General features: G+C 36.4%; 1 protein-coding gene across 1 annotated transcript in view; it reads right to left on the bottom strand.

Annotated features, from left to right (window-relative positions):
• Positions 1-20,719, bottom strand: part of LARS2 (leucyl-tRNA synthetase 2, mitochondrial) — an 83,638-nt gene that overhangs the window by 26,114 nt on the left and 36,805 nt on the right. Inside the window, exons 8-14 of the mRNA XM_064704853.1 lie at positions 17,343-17,450; positions 15,565-15,724; positions 12,259-12,363; positions 9,466-9,581; positions 8,232-8,515; positions 4,552-4,650; positions 1,606-1,743 (exon numbers count right to left, since the gene is read on the bottom strand). Of these exons, the coding sequence (XP_064560923.1) occupies positions 1,606-1,743; positions 4,552-4,650; positions 8,232-8,515; positions 9,466-9,581; positions 12,259-12,363; positions 15,565-15,724; positions 17,343-17,450 (1,010 nt within the window). The remainder of the gene's footprint in view (positions 1-1,605; positions 1,744-4,551; positions 4,651-8,231; positions 8,516-9,465; positions 9,582-12,258; positions 12,364-15,564; positions 15,725-17,342; positions 17,451-20,719) is intronic.

The raw sequence follows: 20,719 nt of genomic DNA, 5'->3' as shown, positions 1-20,719 counted from the left end.
AAAGGCTTCCACATTCCTCCAGGGGTAGCCAATCCTTACCTCCCATTTCCTTGCACTTATTTTGGTCTTCTTAAGGTCACACAGGAGGTCCCTTTTTAGTCCAGCTGGCCTTTTTCCATGCCCTTTTTTCTAGCATACCAAAACAAACCACTTACTTTGCAAGAAAATCTCCCCTGCCCTGTGATCTCACTTTATATTGACAATACTTCAGCCACTAATGTGGTTAATGTAATTTTGGAAGGTTGAAGAATTTGACTAGCAAAAGAACATTTTGCTGTTGTGTGTTACAGCTCCACTAGATGCCTGATGGATTAGGATTGTAAAATCTTTTGTAGAATTAATAAGCCTAAAATTGCTTGCAGGAGAAAGCTTTAAAATTCTCTGCTTGAAGGCACAGCACCTCTGAGAGGAAGGGTCTGCTTTGAAAGATGCACTCAGAGAGAAGAAACAGCCTTCCTGCAGCTACACAGGCTGCAGACAACAGGGTGAAACAGGTACACAAATCATCTACATCCAGTATTTCAAACACAGCTTTCACTGCAAACTACTGCACAGCCAAGAATGAGTTATGAAAACACATCGCCTATTTTCATCAAAATTAGGAAATAACTTGGGGAAACATTCTGCTAGCTGCAGTAACTTGTCCATCTTTTTCTGGCTCACAACTACTTCTATTTTTGTAGCAAAACTACAGCATTCAAGTGAGTTCAGTGACATATATATTTAGGCTCTTGTTTAATGTCAAGTTTTTAGAGGGGATACTTGTAAAGAATGAATTTATTTATATGAGTTGCAGCTGAGAAATCACTGAGCAGCTCTTCTCATGGGGCCACTCATTTTGACTCAATCTACTCAGTCATCTCTGCTGACGGGAGAACAGAACAGAGCATGGGCCAGAGTTTCATTGCTCTGTCACTAGCACTCTCCAAGCTGAAGATGGCATTTCAGGGTACAAAAGAGCTGAATTTCAGTGGAAAGGGGGATGTCAAGCTCAGAACCTATCTGAGAGGACAAAGAACAGAACAACAGATGACTCACTTTCTTCAATCAAACTTTACCTCTAACCAAAACACAGAACAGTGAATTAGGCTATAGCAGCAGCAGCAACAAGAATAATTAAAAGTAATTATATAAAATTAATTAAATAAAAAATAAATTGGCATGAGATAAATATATTTCTTTTGCCTATCAAGAAATGTTTTGTACTGCTCAGCTCCAATTATACAGTGACTTATAAGAGTGCTTTGTTTTTTACATATGCATGCTTCCACTGAAATTAATGCTATTACTGGTAGGAAGTTACCTAATTTGAAATAATAGCACTACACAGAATGCCTGAAGTTACTCATTTGTGCATGCTTTTGCAGGCTGGAAATCTACAGCAGCACTTTATCACTTGCTCTGAGCCAGTTAATACTCATGCAATAAAAACCTTTGTATGAGCATTTACAGGAAGTGCAACTCACTGTGAGAAACCAAGAACTGACAAGGCAGGAAAACTCAGGCTTAGTCAATGTAATGTTCCACCATCACGTCAGTGTCCACTAATACACTTATGAGTCAAATGAAATATGAAAGATTTTAAAAGAAATATATAAAGCTTACTTGTGTTTAGTCATCTTTAGATCATGGCAAAAATGGCTGAAGAACCTTGCATAGAATAAGTGCATAACTGCATGCTCCTTTCCTCCGATGTACAAATCCACAGGCATCCAGTAGTCTGCTAAGTCACTATTAAAGGGCCTGAAAAAACACAATTATAGGGAAAAATCCAGTGTTGAAAAGAAAGATCAGCACTACTAAAGTAGCTCATCATCCTTAACTGGACAACACTGTTTACTGAGAGCAATACATGTGTAATAAAACTTTCAGTTTGCTATCAGATTTTTATATTTTTTTAAGAAGTAAAATGCTTATTATAGATAAAAATTTAGTTTCTTCTGACATGTAGATCCACAAAAAGATTATATACCTATTTCTCAGGCAAGCAATTACCTGAGAAAGAAATGAAAACACTTGACTGCTCTTAAAACTATTTTTTGTAAATACTCTGTGGCTGGCTTTAAATTTTTTAGTATTTATCAAACTATACAAATATATTAGAATGAAAGACAAAAGACACGACCGCTTAAAACCAGTTTTTTAATTGACGGTTTGCATTGCTGCCGTTAGGGGGCAATGGTGCAGTTTAAGGCTGCAGAACCCTCTGTAGAGTGAGATGGGTCACTGCACTACAAGTTAAGGATGCTCGATGAAATGACAGTAAATTTGCCATTTACAGCATATTTACATATCGTTGGAAGTCACCTGAATGGTTTCCAAGCAATGCTTATTGCTTCACTGCATATTTCCATGTCTCTGCAGTGGGCCTACGAAATAAAATTTGCACAGAAGTGTTTCTCTAATGTAGGCTTCAAGCCCCTGCTCCAACAAATTTATTTGTTTTGTCTGTCTGTCTGATTATTCCATCTGTAATTTTTGCTACAGCAACACTTCCTTCCTCACAGATGAGCCCAGAAGCAAATAATGATCTGAGATTCATGTCTTTGGTGGAAAAAATCAAACCTAACTTGTTCATAGGGCTCCAGAATCAACAGAGTAATTCTCCTGAATGGTAGACCCGTGAAATATGGTTTATGGAAATGAAGGGTTTACATATGCATAGCTTAGTTAAAAGAACTAACTAAATAAATCAAATGCAGGCAGCAATTTAGTGCAGAAGTCCATATAAATGTTCTCATTTCAGTGTAAAACAGATTAGACTACACTAAGCTGTTACTTTGACAGTTGGATGTTACATCTGACTATTTATTCTTCAACTTCTGGAAAAGTCCCTCTTGCCCACACACAAAAAATACTTAAACTGTAATGGAGAGGAAGCAATCTGCCTAACTCAGTAATAGCAGCAATATATTCATGCTAGCACTAGAAAATAATTAAAACTGGCATGAAATAAAAGAGTTCACAGAAGATTTTTCTCTAGTTTAAACAAACTAGTGCTGCCAATACAAAAAAAAAAAAATAATTGGCCCAGCAATATTAAGTCACTGAATAAATGCAGTATGTTTCCAGACATTGCTCTGCACAATAAATAAACAAATACATGCCCAAACAGCCCATCATGTGGTATCAATGTTTTAAAATGTCATTCTTCCTGTCCTCCTCAGACTACATAGTATGGGTGTTGCACTAATTCCTCTTTGGGAAAAAAAAGTGCTATCAAGCAGTGTTACTACAGCCAGACTACGAAGCAGAAAAACAGCTAAATAACTACATCTGTCTTCCCACACTCTCCATGCTGCAGACACTAGTTCATAGCACATGAAAAATCTTCTTTCATTAATAATGCACGCAGTGGAAGTGCCGACACAGCAGGACATTGCTGTGATGCTACTTCACTTGAGGTCTGCACACAAGGAAAAGGCAAGAATCACCAGAATTTAAAAGGAGAGAAGGGAAGGTTCCAGGCTTGGCAGCAGCATGTTACACTGGATTATTCCTGTTCTTACCATTGGAACAGCATTGCCTGTCCACACACTGAGTTACTCACTGCATTGCCAGGGAGGGTACACTCCATCCAATTTACCAGTCTGAAGGCATGGCAGGCTGTCATTCCTGATGGCATGGCCCACTAAGGACTTCAGCTCCTCAGATGAACATTTTCTCTGTGCCCTGTCCCATAATTCCCATTCATGCAAATTTCTGCTCCTTGTCCTGTGGTTCCTGTGCTTGCATAGTTGTGCTTACACATCCTGCTCTTCTAGATCTCCTGACACAGGAGCAATCAAATACCACATTTTTAGACCAGCTCCAGATATTGTCCTGATTTTAGCTGTGATAGAGTTCTTTTTCTTCTGAATAACTGGTACAGTGCTGCGCTGTGAATTCAGTATGAGAATAATGTTGATAACACACAGATGTTCCGGTTGTTGCTGAGCAGTGTGTACTGTAAGCCAAGGACTTCTTGGTCTCTCCTGCTCTGCCAGAGAGCACGTGTACAAAGAAGCTGGGAGGAAGCACAGCCAGGAAGGCTGACCCAGACTGGCCAAAGGGATATTCCATACCATGGACTGTCATCCCAGTAGACAAACTGGGAGGGTTGGCTGGGAGATGCCAATTGCTGCTATGGGATGGGCAGCAGTCAGCAGCTGGTGAGCAATTATACAGTGCATCACTTATTTTTCCTGGGTTTTCTCTCTCTCTCTTTCTCCCTCTCCTATTCATTATAATTATTATTATACTTTGTTTCAGTTATTAAACTGTTCTTATCCAAGACATGATTTTTACTTTTTTTTTCTCCTCCTGTCCTCCCTAGCCCACAGGGTGTGTGTGGGGAGTGGTACTTAAATGCCAGCTGGGGTTAAACCACACCACCTACCCTGTGCCGTGCTCAGGCCCAAAGGGCAGGCACATGATGAGGGCAGCGCAGGGATTTACCCTGCCAGCAGATTGCAGCTAGAAGCTGGAAGCACCTGAGTGTGTGGTCTCTTTGTTGCCTTGTGTCCTGTGCAGCAGGCTTGTCCCCAGGGGCCCTGTGCCTGCAGCCCTCACCTGTCACTGTTGTGAGGGTCAGTGTACCTCAGGTAGTACCAAGCAGAATCCACAAAGGTATCCATGGTATCGACTTCTCGCCGTGCTGCTGCCTTGCACCTGAGCAAGAGGGGAGAAAAGCTTCTTTTAGATAAGTGACAAGCTTGGGAAAAAACCCAAAAAAACATGGACAGAGGGGCCATAAAGACATTTAGATTGAAAACTGAGCAGTCTGAAGAGTGACATGTTCAGAAAAAGTCCAACAACAGTAACAGGACTGACTTCCCTCTCCCTCCCACAACATAGCAAAAGCAAGCTGAAAGGAAGCCTGAGCATCCATCATATCCAGCAACAGCAGAAGATGGCACTGCACTGGACAGCCCTCTCAATCTTTGAATTTTTCAGAATTGCCATTTTAAAAGCTACAAAGCACAGACAAGCATACTTTGCCATCAAATTAATGGGTACTGAATATAGATCACACTTGTTAGGTACCAGCAGATTTAGCAGAAAGGTCAGGTGGTTGCCTCTCACTGATTGTCCATACAAAATGGTCTTTGCAGATTCCATTTATTATCTCTAGAAAAAATTAACTTAGTTTAATTTCAGCTTTCACTGAGATCAAATCTCTTCTAGACCTTGTAGCACAATTTTAATTTGTGATTACAGCAAATTGATTTTTGCTTGTAATTATATTGGCAGCCCTAAGGAATAGTTTCAAAATAGATTTTAGGAGTTCAGGTTACTTTCTGTTAATTTCTCCTTGAATATTCGTTGTTTGTACGAGCCAATAATGACATTTAATAAACTTCCATTTGTGGTAAATGATCCCTCTTAAAACTCTTACTATTAAAGCAATGGGATTATTCTAAAGTCAGTGAAACTTTGCAATCTGTGACACTGTTGAGCATAAATGACACTGATTCTATGTAAGAAATGCACACAGTTAATAATTGCATGCAAGTGTAAATGCATGTATATAGTAGTAGTAAGTACACATAATGAATGGGGACTGGCTATTTCATATTTACTAACTGCACACTCAGTCTCTGATCAGTCTTGATGAGTGAGCTGCAACATGTATCTCTGCTTGTCTGCCTGATACTCCAGCTTGGCTTGCCAAGGCAGGTTTACAAGAGCATCACCACTAAACATTTTCCTTCATTGTGTCTCTGTATGTGGTCTTCCTCTACATGCAAGTTTTTCTTCCACTGAGACTAATGTAATAAAGGAGTTTCACATCTAACTGCTTTTTAGTGTAGAAAAATATTTTTTTCAAATTGCACACATAAACAAAGACTCAGCCATTTCTGTCAAATGTTTAGAATACTTTACAGTCATTGAACCATAATTACATCTGCTTCATGCCTCTGTGCTCTAAATGGACATGCTCACTAACACAGAGCCAGCATGGGCATCTTTCAGAGTTTATACAATTTATATCAATACTGTGATTACAGGCACAATACTGTAATCTCATTAGACAATCTTCAGACGACTAACACAATTACTGGACTTGTATTACAAAGAATAACTTGGGCATCTCCTCCCATTTATGATTGTTAACATTATTGTCACCCAAATACTCAGACTTTTGTATCTTTCCATCTGGCTTCCCTTATTAATTATAGATGTTAAATGAAACTAATAAAAAACCATATTACTGGAGAGAAGAAATAAAGGAAGGGATGATGTCACTTCTTGGAGCAAGGAAAAGCAAGGATGACTGCACACAGAAGTAATAGCTCAAATTATTTGAAACTGTAGCAGACATGGACGAGCAATACTGATGATAGCTGTCAAAAAGGTGAAAATTAGGAAGACAAATAAAGATGAGAATTAAAAAAGTTAATTTCAGCAAACTACTACATTTTAGGCTAAGAAACTAATCCTGTGTGACTTTTATTTCTGACTAAACAAATGCCTTTGATTAACTTCCCTGCAGAGCAGCCACAATAACTATCCAGGACTGTAAGGATTTGCTATACATCAAAAGTGTGTTACCGTCTGGTAAACAACAAAATAATTTTTAACTAAGGTTAAAACTTGGGGGGTTAAAAGTTGGGGGAAGCCAAGAGCGCACACAGTGACTTTCAGTCACAACAGGAAAATTTTTCAGTTGAAATTAGGAATTGTAGATCAAGGCATTTCTGGGGGTTTTAGTAAACCTGTGGATCTTATTCAGTAAGGCTTCACTGCAAAAGTCACACTTTAAAATACACTACTATGTGCAATTTTAATAGGCACATCTGAGAGGAAATTTTCTATGCAGAAACATGGGAGTAAAGCTGTTTTACAAAAAATTACATGTTATCAACAAAGTTTAAAACATATGTTTCCAGAGAACCATGGAACTGCTGATATTAAAATAAATTTAGATGTTATGAATCTGCTGAATTATCAGTCTGATTTCCCTACCTGGCAGCCTGACAACATGCTTCCCATTAGTTTGCATTGCACTGCAGATGAAAAACTTCTCTGGGATACTTTATGTTCTACCAGTTCCTCCCACAGAACCTACAGGCAAACTTCAGTGTACAGAGTACCTATGCAGTCCTCAAGTTCACACAACTGATTTTTACAACATATCTCTCACTACATCAACTAGACTTTTTTCTTTCTTAATTTTTTCTTTTTTTTCTTGAACAGATGGACTAGAAACAATAAGGATTACAGTGACAACAGGATGCATTTACTTTCAAATCTGAATTACATGTTATCTGTAAGGTACAGCCTCATGATAAAGATTTATATAGCTGAGAGAACACTTTATTGTTGACTATTGCAAAAAAATAAAGACAATGTTAGTTTCCTTAACAAGAGGACTAATTCAGTAATCATTATAAGCTTTATATAAACACTGATGAAAGACAATTAGAATAACTGTAATAAATGAAGTGATAAATACTGTTAAGAAATGGAAAATGGAGAAAATTATTCTGTTTTTACTTTTTTTCTCTCCTCTAACTTAAAACCAGTGAATTTTGTTTCAACTTGTTTATGAAAAAACAGCAGTAGGCATTGGGTGTTGCAAAAAAAAAAGGAGTTTTACAGAGTGTAAAAGAAAAAAATCCCTGTTTATGAAAAAACAGCAACAGGCATTGAGTGTTGCAAAAAAGGTGCTTTAGAGAGTGTATAAGAAAAAAATGTCTGTGCTGGGTTGAACGAAACATTATTTTGGAGTAGTATCCTGTCTCAGAGCAGTCACTTGCCAACACTTTGAGTGTCACAGATATATTTTATGAAAAATCCTTTTGCTAGGATCTTTTCTCCTGAGAAGCTGAGACACCTCAGAAAGTAAATGCAAACAATAATTATCTGCTGCTGTGGAATGCAACAGGTGCATCTTTGATTGGTCTCATGTGGTTGTTTTCAATTAATGGCCAATCACAGTCCAGCTGTCTCAGACTCTCTGGTCAGTCACAAGATTTTATTATCATTCCATTCTATTATTTTCAAGCCTTCTGATGAAATTGTTTCTTCTATTCTTTTAGTATAGTTTTAATATATAATTTTTATAATTTTCTTTTAATATAATATATATTATAAAATAATAAATCATCCTTCTGAAACATGGAGTCAAGATTCTTGTCTTTTCCCTCGTCCTGGGACCCCTGTGAACACCACCACACTTTGGGAAAGCGCACAAGAACCAGGCAGGTGCAAAGTGGTCTCTCCCAGCAAATACAGCACTGACTCACCTCGGACAGGAACAGTTCACCCACTCTGGGGCACTCTCCAAAGGTGAGGCTCCCTTTCCTGTGAAGGTGGTGACATTGGGCAGCAGCACAGGTAAGTGCTCGTAAGGCACGGGGACAGTGCCACACGCCGGGCAGTGAATGATTGGGATGGGCGTTCCCCAGTAGCGCTGCCGAGATATTAACCAGTCTCTCAATTTGTCACTTGTTAGGTCTCCACCTATCCTTTTCTTTTTGGCCTGCTGAGTAATAGCTTTTAAAGCCTCCTGCCGAGTCATGCCAGTGATCTGATTGAAAAAGAAACAAAAAATGAGACATGGAAAAAGAAAGAAAAAATTTTAGGTGCTGTCAGTGAAAGTGCAAGAACAAACAAAACCAGTCAGTTTTCTGGGAGTCAAATAAAATAATAATTTCCCTCTTACCACTGGTTAACATCCTGCTGTCCAAGAGACTATTCATATACCAGCTGCTCATTTGAACCTTCTTGCTTAAAGGATTATGTTCTTCATGATCTGAATAGAAGAAGGCTGAGAAAGAGTCTTGTAGACCCCTTCAGCCATTACTGGCAGATATTTGAATTTACTGCTGATACCTTTATCAGTTGCTGTATGCCAAAACTTTCAGAATTCTATCACAGACATAAGGTAGAGACTAAGGAAATGCATAAGAAAACTGCTTTCCTTCTCCTGTGTTGACTTCAGGTTTTTCTATTCTTGCTTTCACATCCTTTTTAACCACTTAGACCCTATCTGGGAAGTAATGTGTCTGCTATTAAAACACATATTTTCAAGAGCCAGATCTAAAGATAAGATTCCTATGTCTCTTGAGGCACCCATGATACCACAAAGGCTGAAGCCACATTTCAATGAATTTATGGAAGAAGGATTAGTATGTTCACGTTTAGGTTAAGATTCTACCGAGGTTATGAAATAAGAATCAACTTTTAACATGGGTTAAATTATTCAGTTTCCATTATAGAACTAAAACCAATAGAGAGGAAAGTTCAACCTTCCTCTCCTGTACAAAAGGAAAAAACTTATTTTATTGCTACAGCAGGGCCAACATATTTCATCATTAAATTATTCCCAGAAATTTGGTAGCATAAGCTTGGCTTGAGTTAAAACAAACAAACAAAAAAATCCCTTTAATCATACAAAATATTTGGCACTCTTGAGAAAACAGATTTAGTCTGCATTGTTACTGTAAGCTGGAAATAAATCCATACTTGTATACCCACCTCTGCAGAATTAATGACCTTCTCCAAACCATTTGGCAATGCCTCAATGACTTCAGTGAAAGAAATGCCCAAATTCTTAGCTACTGCAGCATCTTCTGCACTAGTACTAGGAATTCCTAGAAGGGATGAAAAACCATTTCATTTCTATGGCACTCTCTTTATAATGACTTATATTTTCCTAAAAGAGTTAAAGGAAATGGTTTAAGAACAGTAAAAACGTTTTTGAGTTCTTTAAGCAATGAAATTCAAACAGCAATAATTACAACTCAGTAATTTCTCAGTTCCTCTGTATTTCAAATGTTCATCAATGTCCTGTCCTTCTTTCAGAAAAGTTTGAAAATCTGATGGTTCTGAAAAAACTAAAGCCATAAAAATTGGATAGAATTACAGAATTTTCAATATAACCATATTATCTAAATATAATATATTTAAACAATACAAATTTTAATTCTATTTGCTAATATGATAAAGACTCAACAAAGAGAAGAGTCTTCCTGTTTCAATATTAATTTATCTCTAATTTCATAGAATTATGAAATAATAGAATATTATTAGAATTAGAAGTCATCTAAATTCACCATAATGGAACAGTCTCAAACATTACTATCCCTTTAATTTACTATGAAAGACATGATTTGTTTATAAACTCAGGGAAACTACTAAAATAACATCAGTTTGCTATTCAAACTATAACTAGTGAGAACACTTCCTACAGCTATTCAGATGAGTTACACAACTCACACTGTTTAAGGCTCCCAAAGCTCTCCTTCCCTCTGCATTTTATTATTTGGGACAGTCATGCATTTTAATTCTGCTCTGGAGGGTTTAACAACGAGTTAAGAAATTTCTTAGCTTGTTTTATTATCACATGTATTCTGAAATAATATTAAGACACCATCAGATTTATTATTTACACAGAGATACATCTTTCTGCACATTTTCCCCCTTCAATGATAATTTAATCAATAATTTGAACCATCTTGCAATTACTGCCATCTTTAAAAGGCAAAGAAACTTATTCCAATGAGACAATACCAGCATTAAGTTGGTGAAAACTACACACAAAAGTTCTCAAAATATTTGCCGAGCACATTGGAATTATTAACTAAACCAGCTTAACAATTGTCTTAGTTCAGGCAGTGAAATGCCAGCTATACTTTAATTCTGCCAATATGTGGAAGTTTGGAAGCAGATGTCTAAAGAAAATCAAACAAAACTCCCCTGTGACAACTACTTCCTTAACTAGAAAAATGAAATATTGCTATTTTATCTTCCCAGCAGATGTACACTCTTGCCATTTCAAGAACAATGTTTGTGTCTTAATTTGTCAGAGAGCCCTGCAGTCTGCAACAGGTGACTTCACAATATGCTCTACAAACGGAAAAAAGCAGCTCCCACTTTTTGGTCTGCTTCCTTTTGGAAAGATGATGCTATTAATGTACACTGGCAAAGCTCAACAGCTGGCACCCTCAGCTTCCCATGAAGAGCTGGGCTGTTTCCAGCAGACATAAGGCCAAGTATGCGCCAGCAAACTGCAAGATTTTAAGGAAAATTAAGATTAGGTATCTCAATCATTTGGCTTCTCCAATATGAGGAAAACCTTTGTTTGTCAAAACCAGATTCAAATCTAAAGTGTAAGATGTGGGCATGTTATAAGCAAATACAGCCCAAATGGGTAATTTCCATCAGCCCTGTGAGGGTCATCCAAGACATTTTTGCACATTCAGCTGGTTTAATTCAGTCCAGTTGTGCAAGAATAGCCAATATTGGCAGCAGTGAAAGCAGCAGCCCCAGGACAGGAAAGAAGTATCAACAATAGGGAGGCAACAACAGGAGTTAAGAGATAAGGAATGCACTGGAAAAAGGGAAGAAGACATAAATTATTTCCCTTTAGGACTGGCATAGAACATTGCCTTCTCAATGCAGCTGAGCCCATGGCAAAGCACAAGAGTAAACTGAGAGCTTGGTGGGTGCAGATTAAAATGGATATGGTTTTTAAAACTTAGTACAATTTCTACTTTGACTTATTCAGACAATCATATTATCTAAGAGGATGTACTTGGCTGCCCAGTTTTGGGACCAAGCTCCATGTCCAGGAAAGGAGTAAGACAGGAGCTTCATAGGACAACTTTGAGAACAGAAGCTCTCTGCAGGTGATTCAGCATCCTCTAGCAACACCCTCCCCCTCCACTTATCCACCCTCAACTCCAAATCAGGTGCCTTAAATTATGGGAATGCTACCTTGAGAGATAAAGGATCCAAGATAATTGTCCAAGACTACCTCAAAACAATTATTACCTATCCTGAACTATTTTACTGGCCTCAAAACAAATATTACTAGATAAAAGTCAAAGTTGGAAGTTTTGTAAATTTACTATCTGAAGCATTTCTCTATAAGCATGTATAATTTATGTAAACTTTAGACACACATAAAAGTCCAAAAGTTAGGGTTGTTTGCCAAAAAATAGTAGTTCTGTTTTGATTAAGGACGGTGAGAGACAGCCAAACACATATGTTGTATGTAACAAATTTTCTTAAGATTTGCAGATCCTCAAACTTAGCTCATTAAATTGACTAATTTTATAATATTTCCATTTAATATGCTGTAAATCTCTTCACCCACATAGATTCCACATAGCTTCTTCTCCCTTCCTTCTTCCCTAATGGAGAATAGAAATCCAAAATCTAGGAGAGAGCGCCTCTGTTTTCAAATATTTACTACACCAGTATCTTGTGCTCCAATACAGCAACTGAAAAGCATACTATTCCACTTAAATATTTAATGCCACATACCTATTTTAGTATCAAGATAATTATCAAAATTGGTTTTTGCTGAGATGACTATAGGAATCTCCTGATTGGTAAGCAAATTCACAGCTGTCACTGAAGTCAGCGAGTCTGAAAACAAATGTAATGATATGGTAAGTAAAATATAACAGAAGATATGCTCAGAACATCACTTAACATTACAAAGCAGTTTATCTTAAACTTACATGAATTTTAAGTAACAGTTTTCTTTAAAAAAGAAAGTGACAGACGTACTCACAATTCAAAAAAGCTCAGATGTATTAAAATGCTCAGTCAGATTGATAAATTATCATGATTAGAAAACATACTTATAACAAGCACCTCTATAAAAACAGAGTAAGATTTGGATTATAACAAAAAATTGAGTTTTTGGTCAAAATACAGGCTGCTGCAAAGTTGTACAAATTGGTTTTATTAAGCCCTGAATTATGTACCAGCATACAATGCTACAAAATTCTATCAAAAATCAGATAAAATTCCAGGGGAGCATATATCCTTATGACTTAATTTCTTACAGAAGAACTTCAAAGCATATGACATCTTATTTTTCTAACCCGTGTTAAAAAGCCACCTAAGTAACCTACTGATTTCCAAACAGGATATTCACATTCATTTTCCAGATGAGGAACCCAATGTCCAAGCAAGGGGAAATAGGAGAGGAGAGAATTAAGGGTGAGGACGAATAAACTGAAATTGATGTACAATGCGCAGATTGGGAGTCTCAGCAAGAAGAAATCCAAATCTGAACACTCCAAATTTTGAGGATTTGATCACCAGATCTCAATTTTGGCCTATTTCTAACTTTTTCAGTGCCTTTAAGTTGATGATAATTACAATCATTAAAATATGGGTTGCTAAGAGCTTCCTTTCACCTTTCTTCATAACTAAGCTGAGGCTATGAAGGCTTGCATTGCAATGCATAAAATCTGCTTGAAGTAAAGAAACAGCAATTTTGAGAACAGGGCTGTTGTATCTCATCACGCTTCTTAACACAAATGATAAATTTTATTTCTGATTACTACTTTTCCAAATTTTAGGTGTCTGAGGTATTCATTTTACAAAGAAAATTTCTACATTCCAACCACCACACACAGCTTTCCTGTGTTTAAAAAAGTACAAAAGGGACAATTTCATTTTTTAAAAGCAACTAACCAAGAAGCGTCATGAGCAGGAGCTGAGTGGGCAGGACACTGCTTTTAAAAATAACTTCTCTCTTCCACCCAGCAATAATATTCATTTTTATGCTGGAACTCAAAATAATAACTGCAGTTGATGAAGGTGCTCTTTGCTGTGCTCATTTGCCCACATCATTATCATCATAACCAAAGAGAGAGAGTGGTACAGGTACAAGTGTAAGACAATGTATGCAGAGTATTATAATGAGATAATGAACAATGTAACAGTCAAATCTTTATCTCAGGTACCTCCTGCTGCCCAAACCATTAGACTTATCAGATTCTGAATTAAGATACATTTTTCTAGGCAAAAAAAAAATAAAATTGAATGTCTGACAACTGGTTGTTCTATTTATTTAAATAATAGTAGCCTAAAATACAGACATGTACTTCAAGGCTAAAGGTTTTAAAGCTTTCAGTTACTCAGCTATACAATTGCTTATTTTTCTCTCCTAGAAAACATAAAAACATACCCTCCTAATTATTTAAATGAGAACACAGTGAAGAAAGAGAATTGCAAGACTATGCCCATTTAAATGAGAACACAGTGAAAAAAGAGAATTGCAAGGCCATGCCCATTGAAAAGAAAACAATTACATTTAATCAAATTAAAATTTCTGTGTTACTGAGGAATTTTTTTATAAAAGTCTTGGTTAATGTGAAAATAGGGTCTACATAAGGCCATCCAAAATGTCTTTTTTTTAAATGGCATTTTTGGCCTTTCATATGTAAAATGCCAATCTCAGCTAATTTCAACTGAAGAATGTCTGTAAGTATATTCACAAGTAGCAGGAGTATACAATAGCAAAGTTATGTGAAATTGTGCCTCTTTTTTGAAGACTTTTGGTTGTCATAATTTCAATTCAGAGTTTCTTAATTTAACTCGGCCAAAAGCTTTAAGCTTATTATTAACAGACACACAAAAAAGCTATTGCAAGTATTTCCACTTAAAAACCAATATAAAAATATAACATTGTCCTTATTAAAAGCAAATTTTGCACTTCTGTGGTTTGGCTTAAAGCACAAGATCCAACAAAGGTACAGGCACATGCATGAATGTGTGTTTGTGCAGTTAGTGCTTTGATTTGGTTCAATTGCAAGAACTGCAAATTTGTTCTCCAAAATTCTCCAAGCTTTTCTCACCTCTTAGACCAGGGTTTTATGTACTCAACACAGTCAGGATCCATGTTTCTTTCTACTAGCAAGCAAACTTTTTTAAGGTAGAAAAAAAGTACTTAAAAAAGCAGGTTCTGTACAACCAACACAATTTACCACAAGATGCTGTTGAAATCAGATGTTATCCAGACAATCTTATCTTTACCAGTAAGGGAAAAAGAAAATATTGAACACCAGCCTGAAGCAGAAACAAAACACATTATATTTACTCTTGTCATGTCCAGGTTTTCCAAACAATAAAAAAATACTAGACCATGAATGCTAAATACAGGCAGAATTGGTGGTTGGAGACTTCAGGAAAGCAGTTAACAACAATGAAAGCATTATCAGTTGACTGTGCAAGTCATGAACTGCCACAGGGATACTCTGAATTTACTCCATTGGAGCCTTGTATTAACAAAGGATCTGCATAGCAGAGTATTATTTTACAATCTATCAGTGATACACTTTGCTATGTATTAGTGATAAAACCAGATAAATTGTTTTTATTTAAAAAACAATTTTAAAAAATAAAGTAAAAAATTAGTGATATATTGACCTCTTTAGAGTCCTTATGACAGGAAGAAATCATTGCTGGTGCAAGAATTAGTTCTGCTGTCTTTGTGCTAATGACACATACCTTACAGACATGAGATTTTCCAATGGGCTGGCACAGTCAAATTTGGACTATTCATTTCTGGTGGATGAGGCAACAAGAATCTGTTCCATTGCTTTTATATAGTGTAACAACTATTATAAAAAGAAGAATTCCAGCATAGCTGCTCTTGCCACATCTGAAGCCAGGACAGGCTGATGTGACACTGTGTGACATAGCAAGAATCAAAGGCCTGCTTGCTCTCAACAGGAACAGCTCCTGCACAGCTTGATGCACACTCTCTAAAAATCATTCTCTGTAATTGTTGCTCTTCTACAACAAATTGCAGTATGAGAAAAATACCACCTTTCCCTGGGATGAACTCCCTCTGAAAGACTTCCTTGAGACTGCTGTTCCCATGCAGCAGTCTGTGAGTTGGTAAGATATATAAATGGGAAGCTCCATAAATGGCTTCAGGTGTATAGGTGTAAGCTGCTAGCTTCTCTTCTGTTACTTGGCCATTAACCTGGAAAAAAACAGAAAAAAATTCCCACTGGCAGTGTGGTGCTCATAGATTTCCCTTCCTTTTCCCACAGCTAAGGAGCCTACATCACCCTACAGAAATACACAGATCCAAACAGCAAAGCCAGACACATTCCCACTATAGAAATTTTCCAGAATCAAACCTTCACAAAACTTACTTTTAGGCCTTGAGAAAGTTGTTTTACAGTTCTTGCCTTAGTTTATCCAAATATATCTATAAAAATATAATTCTAATCCCATATGTAATATTGCACTGTGCTACTGAGATAGACTCAATCCCTGGCTAAGCCACCCAGAATCCTTCTATCCACTTTTAATATGCATGCCTTGTTTCCAAGAAACTGGAGGGAGATGGTGCCTCTGAAAAGAATTTAGGATTTTCTCAGCTACAATATGACTTTACATCATACTTCTCTGATGAAGAAAATGCTGTAAATTATAAATAATAATAAATAAATAATAAAATATAGAAATAAATAATAATTAATGATAACAATAAAGAATAAACAATACAAATAAATAACAAATGAAAAAGAAAAAAAATAATAAAAGGTGGCACAACAAACAATTGGACATAAAATATAAATAGCAAACTTCAAACACTTTTAAAGAATTACCACCTGGAACTATCAACAATGTTTATATCTTAGATGAACTAACTGTGGAGTATATGGGGGTCTTGGAAGGAGATTTTTCCATAATAATTATTGATATAAATTTTCAGAAGCAATTGATAAAAACAACTTTAAAACAGTTATTTATACAAATATAAGTACTGCATCTTTAAGCAGGGTGCAAATCAGAGGTATTTAAAAGGTTTTAATTTGTCTCAACTTGAAGTTCTGAAAAATTCAGTACTTTAAAATGAGAAGTCACTTTTAGAATGTTAGCCCAGAGTAAATAATCACAATAAAGCTTCAAAGTACAAGGGCTGAAATTTGATCAGGGTCTGTGAAAATGTCTTCTGCCACTACCATATTCATGGAACCTTGCCCATCTCTTGATAAAAAAAAGGGAAATCTGAAGCCCTTCTGCAGATAATGGTAATTTTTCTTTCAGGTTTCCTTTTCCTTCCTCTCCTCTCTTTCTATTTAGACTTCTTTGTAGCTCCATCACTACCTAACGGTGTGGTTTCCATTATTTTAATTATGGGAAATAGTAAGTGAAATAATGGACAAATGTAAGCAAAGTAGTTTGCCTGAGGTCAGCCTGGGTTGGGCAGAGAAGGTGCCATGAGAGAAAAGCAAATGCCCAGCTAGACCCTAGCTGACATGTGCAGTGCCACTTGACAGTGCACCTGGCACAAATGTTGTGGCTTTTAGGGAAGCTTATTAGCTGGCTTGTATTTTGGCATAAATATACACAGCCAATTTGCATCCACTTGAACACACAAACCCATTCCTAAGGAGGATAGCAGGGAGCATCTCTCCAACCCTCAAGTGCTGTTCTCCACGAATCTGTGCTGGTCTGTGCATGAATATAATAATCATCTTTTTTAGGAGGTTTGAAGCTTTTAAGATCTGGGAATCCATTCTCATCACACATTTCAGGGGCTGCAGTTAGCCCAACCAAGAGATCAGCAAGTGAAATTTCTGACTTACCTTTAGCAAGAAGTCAAGGGAGCACCCAACACAGTCACCTATCCAATTTGCTTGCATTTCTTTAATGCCATACCACTCAGGGAGATCAGATAAAGCATCAAACATGGCCTGGAGCAACAAAAGAAAGAATGAGGACATTCAGCTTTTGTAAGCATATGAATTAATACTATGGGTTTAATTATAACTAACAGCAAAATGGCAAGGTGCTGGTAAAAAACATTGGAAGAGATGGTTTCATATTGCTGCTACCTCAAATCAATCTCTCTGAGAATAGAACTAACAGGGTGCAAGCCAGAGGGATGTCACTGCCAACAGAGACCCTCTTGTTATTAAAAGTGGCCTTTCTTTTGAATGGATTAGACCTGAAGATCCAGGAAGAAAAAACTTAGATGAAAACAAACACAGAAAATATTCCCAGTGATTGTAACTTCTGGGAAATGTAGGTGACCTACTGAGCTGAACAAGACTTAACAGATATGCTTGCAGATATAAAGCCTACATTTGTATTAGTTGTTTTAGACCATAGCCTAGAGACTGCAATCAGACAAAAGGTGTTAACATGTCCTAAAATTTTCAAGCTCTGGCTTAAAATAGCATGATAGTTTCTAGCTATCTATTTTTTGATATTTTGTATTGATATTTTACCAAGCACAACAGGCTGCAAAATTGATTGGGATCTTTAGGTTGTATCATCCTGTAAAAACAACACTAATCATAATAACAAAGGCTTGTACTAAAATAAAAAAAAAATAATATTATAATATTAAAATTCTTATAAGCAACCAGCAACAAAGCTGGGTCTGGAGGGGGGTCTACAGCAAGTCTTATGAGGCGTGGCCAATACACCTGGGAATGTTTAGCCTGGATAAAAGATAAAAGGAGGCTCAGAGAGAACCTTATCATTCCATAACTGCCCAAAAGGAGTCTGTAGTGGAGTGGGGGTCAGTCTCTTCCCTCAGGTAACAAATGATGGATGGGACCAGAGGAAATGGTCTCAAGTTGCACCAGGGGAGGATACTAGAAAAAAATTCACCATGGAAGGGGCTGTCAAACACTGGAACAGACTGTCCAGGGAAGTGCTTGAGTCATCATCTCTGGAGGTATTCAGAAGACCCACAGACATGGTGCTTAGGGACAGGGTTTACTGATGGACTTGGCAGTGCTGGCTAAATGGCTGGACTTGAGGATCTCAAGGGTTTTTTCCAACATAAATGGTTCTGTACTATGCAGCAATGAAGAAATTCAGTGTTGCCTCCTTTATTATCTATAATGTCCAACAGCCAACTTGTAACTTCTACTTATATTTGCACTCAACAAGAGATAAACCTATATATTTATGTGCTTTCTGATGTGTGGAATGGAAGCATGAAAGTCTATTTCAAATCAACTAGTATTTGTCTAAAAAGTTTGACAAGCATGATTTTAATAAATGGCATCTATAACAATGTAAAGAAGACAGATAACTTAAAAGTTCATCTCATTTTTCACTTCATAACACTTCACATTTTTGTTATGAATGCTGTGACTGTCCAAAATCTTTACTTTGGCAGAAATACAGCCAGAGGCATGAGTCATTTGGACAGATGGTGAATATGCTGAACAATTACAGTTAAAATCTAAGAATAAGGCAACATGTTGAATAATTTCTCCTTCAGCTGTGACTCTCAACATCAAATGTGCAAACTCTTTATTATCTCAGTAATTACTGACAACCTGCAAGGATGGACAGTAGCTACTATGTGCTGTTCAAACCAAACAGTAGGTAGGTGGATAATTAGCAAATGCACACTTAATTCTTCTCCAAGAATGCATTTCAAGTTCTGTTTTAATGACATACTTAACTAATTTCAAAGTGAGATGCAGAAAAGTTACTGTAAGAATTACTTTTTTAGTTACTGCTCTGCTATATGTCTGTCATTCAAAATATAACAAAATCCATGTCCTTTGTAAACCATAATATTACATCACCACTTGGGATTTTTATTGCTTTCTACAACTTTAAGAATCAAACCAATTTATTGATGATTTATAAATAAAAGAATGCTAGACTTTCGGATAGGTTTTTCTTACACTATATCTTTAAACAGTTTTAACTCACAATTGCAAGCATGTTATATCAAAGAGAATTCAAAGTTTGGAGTATTCTCATTAATTGCACCATTCCAGAAACAACTAAGCTCTGTCTACCATGATCAATCTATGTACTCACGTAATAATAAAAGAAAAATAAATAATTTGAGATATATATAATGTATCTCTATACTATGTATGTATATCTCTATACATACACACAATACCTAGATACATTCTTTGTAAGAACTTTATGCATTTTAGAAAGAATGAAATGGTATCAGTACACACATAACTGGCTGTTCACATTAGCTATCCATTCTAATTTACATCACATTTTGCTGCCAGAAGCAGCTAATTGTGCATGTGTTTTACTGAAATTGTACAGTCTGTAACTGCTTGCCAGCAAAGCTTCCTAGATGTTTGTTCACTGCAGTATTCATACACCAAGATTGTCAATACCAGTGTGATAACGATTTTACTGTAATTCATTGGCCTTATTAGAAGCTACAGTATGAGTTAACCCAGTTCTTCTCTTGATAATGCAATTACTTCATGCAACTAAATACAGGAAGAGCCAACTTTACTTCATGTGAATGAAGATAACTAAGCTTACTCTGCATGATGATGAAGCCTACAGGGTTTGCAAACATAAACCCTTTATAATTTAATTTATACATAAACAGTTTAATATGATAGGAAACAAAAAATCCAAGCAAACAAAAACACTTCAAAAATGTTCAAAATGGAATTATGATTCCCAGTTCTTTGTACTCAACAAACTTCTTAGGTTTCTTGTCAAGGCTATGAACAGCAGGTGAAGCAGAAAATGAACATGCAAACTATAAACAATTTATCTGGTGTTACAATGGCAAATAATATACAATATGCACACTGCTAGCATGTTAGTAAGTGTTTCTGAATGGTAAATTATCTAGGGTACTCACTAGCAGGAAAGCAGAGATGCATCAATTCTTACACACATGAATGCACTTGTACATCCAAAATTCATATATACAAACTAGGAACTTTTAAAAGATAGCTTAAGGAAAACCCTTTAAAAAAGCTTTTCCTTTTCAAATCCAATTGCACGACACCCTACAAAATACATGCCCACAAATATACGCTAAAACTATTATTAATATAAAAAAATTACAAGTATACTATTTGGGTATACAAAACTCTCGATCAATGCTAGCATAGAAATTCCTGAATATTTTAAGTTACTATTTGGCAAGTTAAATATTAACTCCCATGAATTTTGCTTCCAGGCTATTTTTAAAAAACCACTGCCATGTTCAGTACAA

This window comes from Zonotrichia leucophrys, chromosome 2 (assembly GCF_028769735.1).
Source record: "Zonotrichia leucophrys gambelii isolate GWCS_2022_RI chromosome 2, RI_Zleu_2.0, whole genome shotgun sequence".
In the NCBI taxonomy this organism is placed as follows: Eukaryota; Metazoa; Chordata; class Aves; order Passeriformes; family Passerellidae; genus Zonotrichia; species Zonotrichia leucophrys.
The sequence above is the reverse complement of the archived record's forward strand: the minus strand, read 5'-3'. Positions and strand labels throughout refer to the sequence as shown.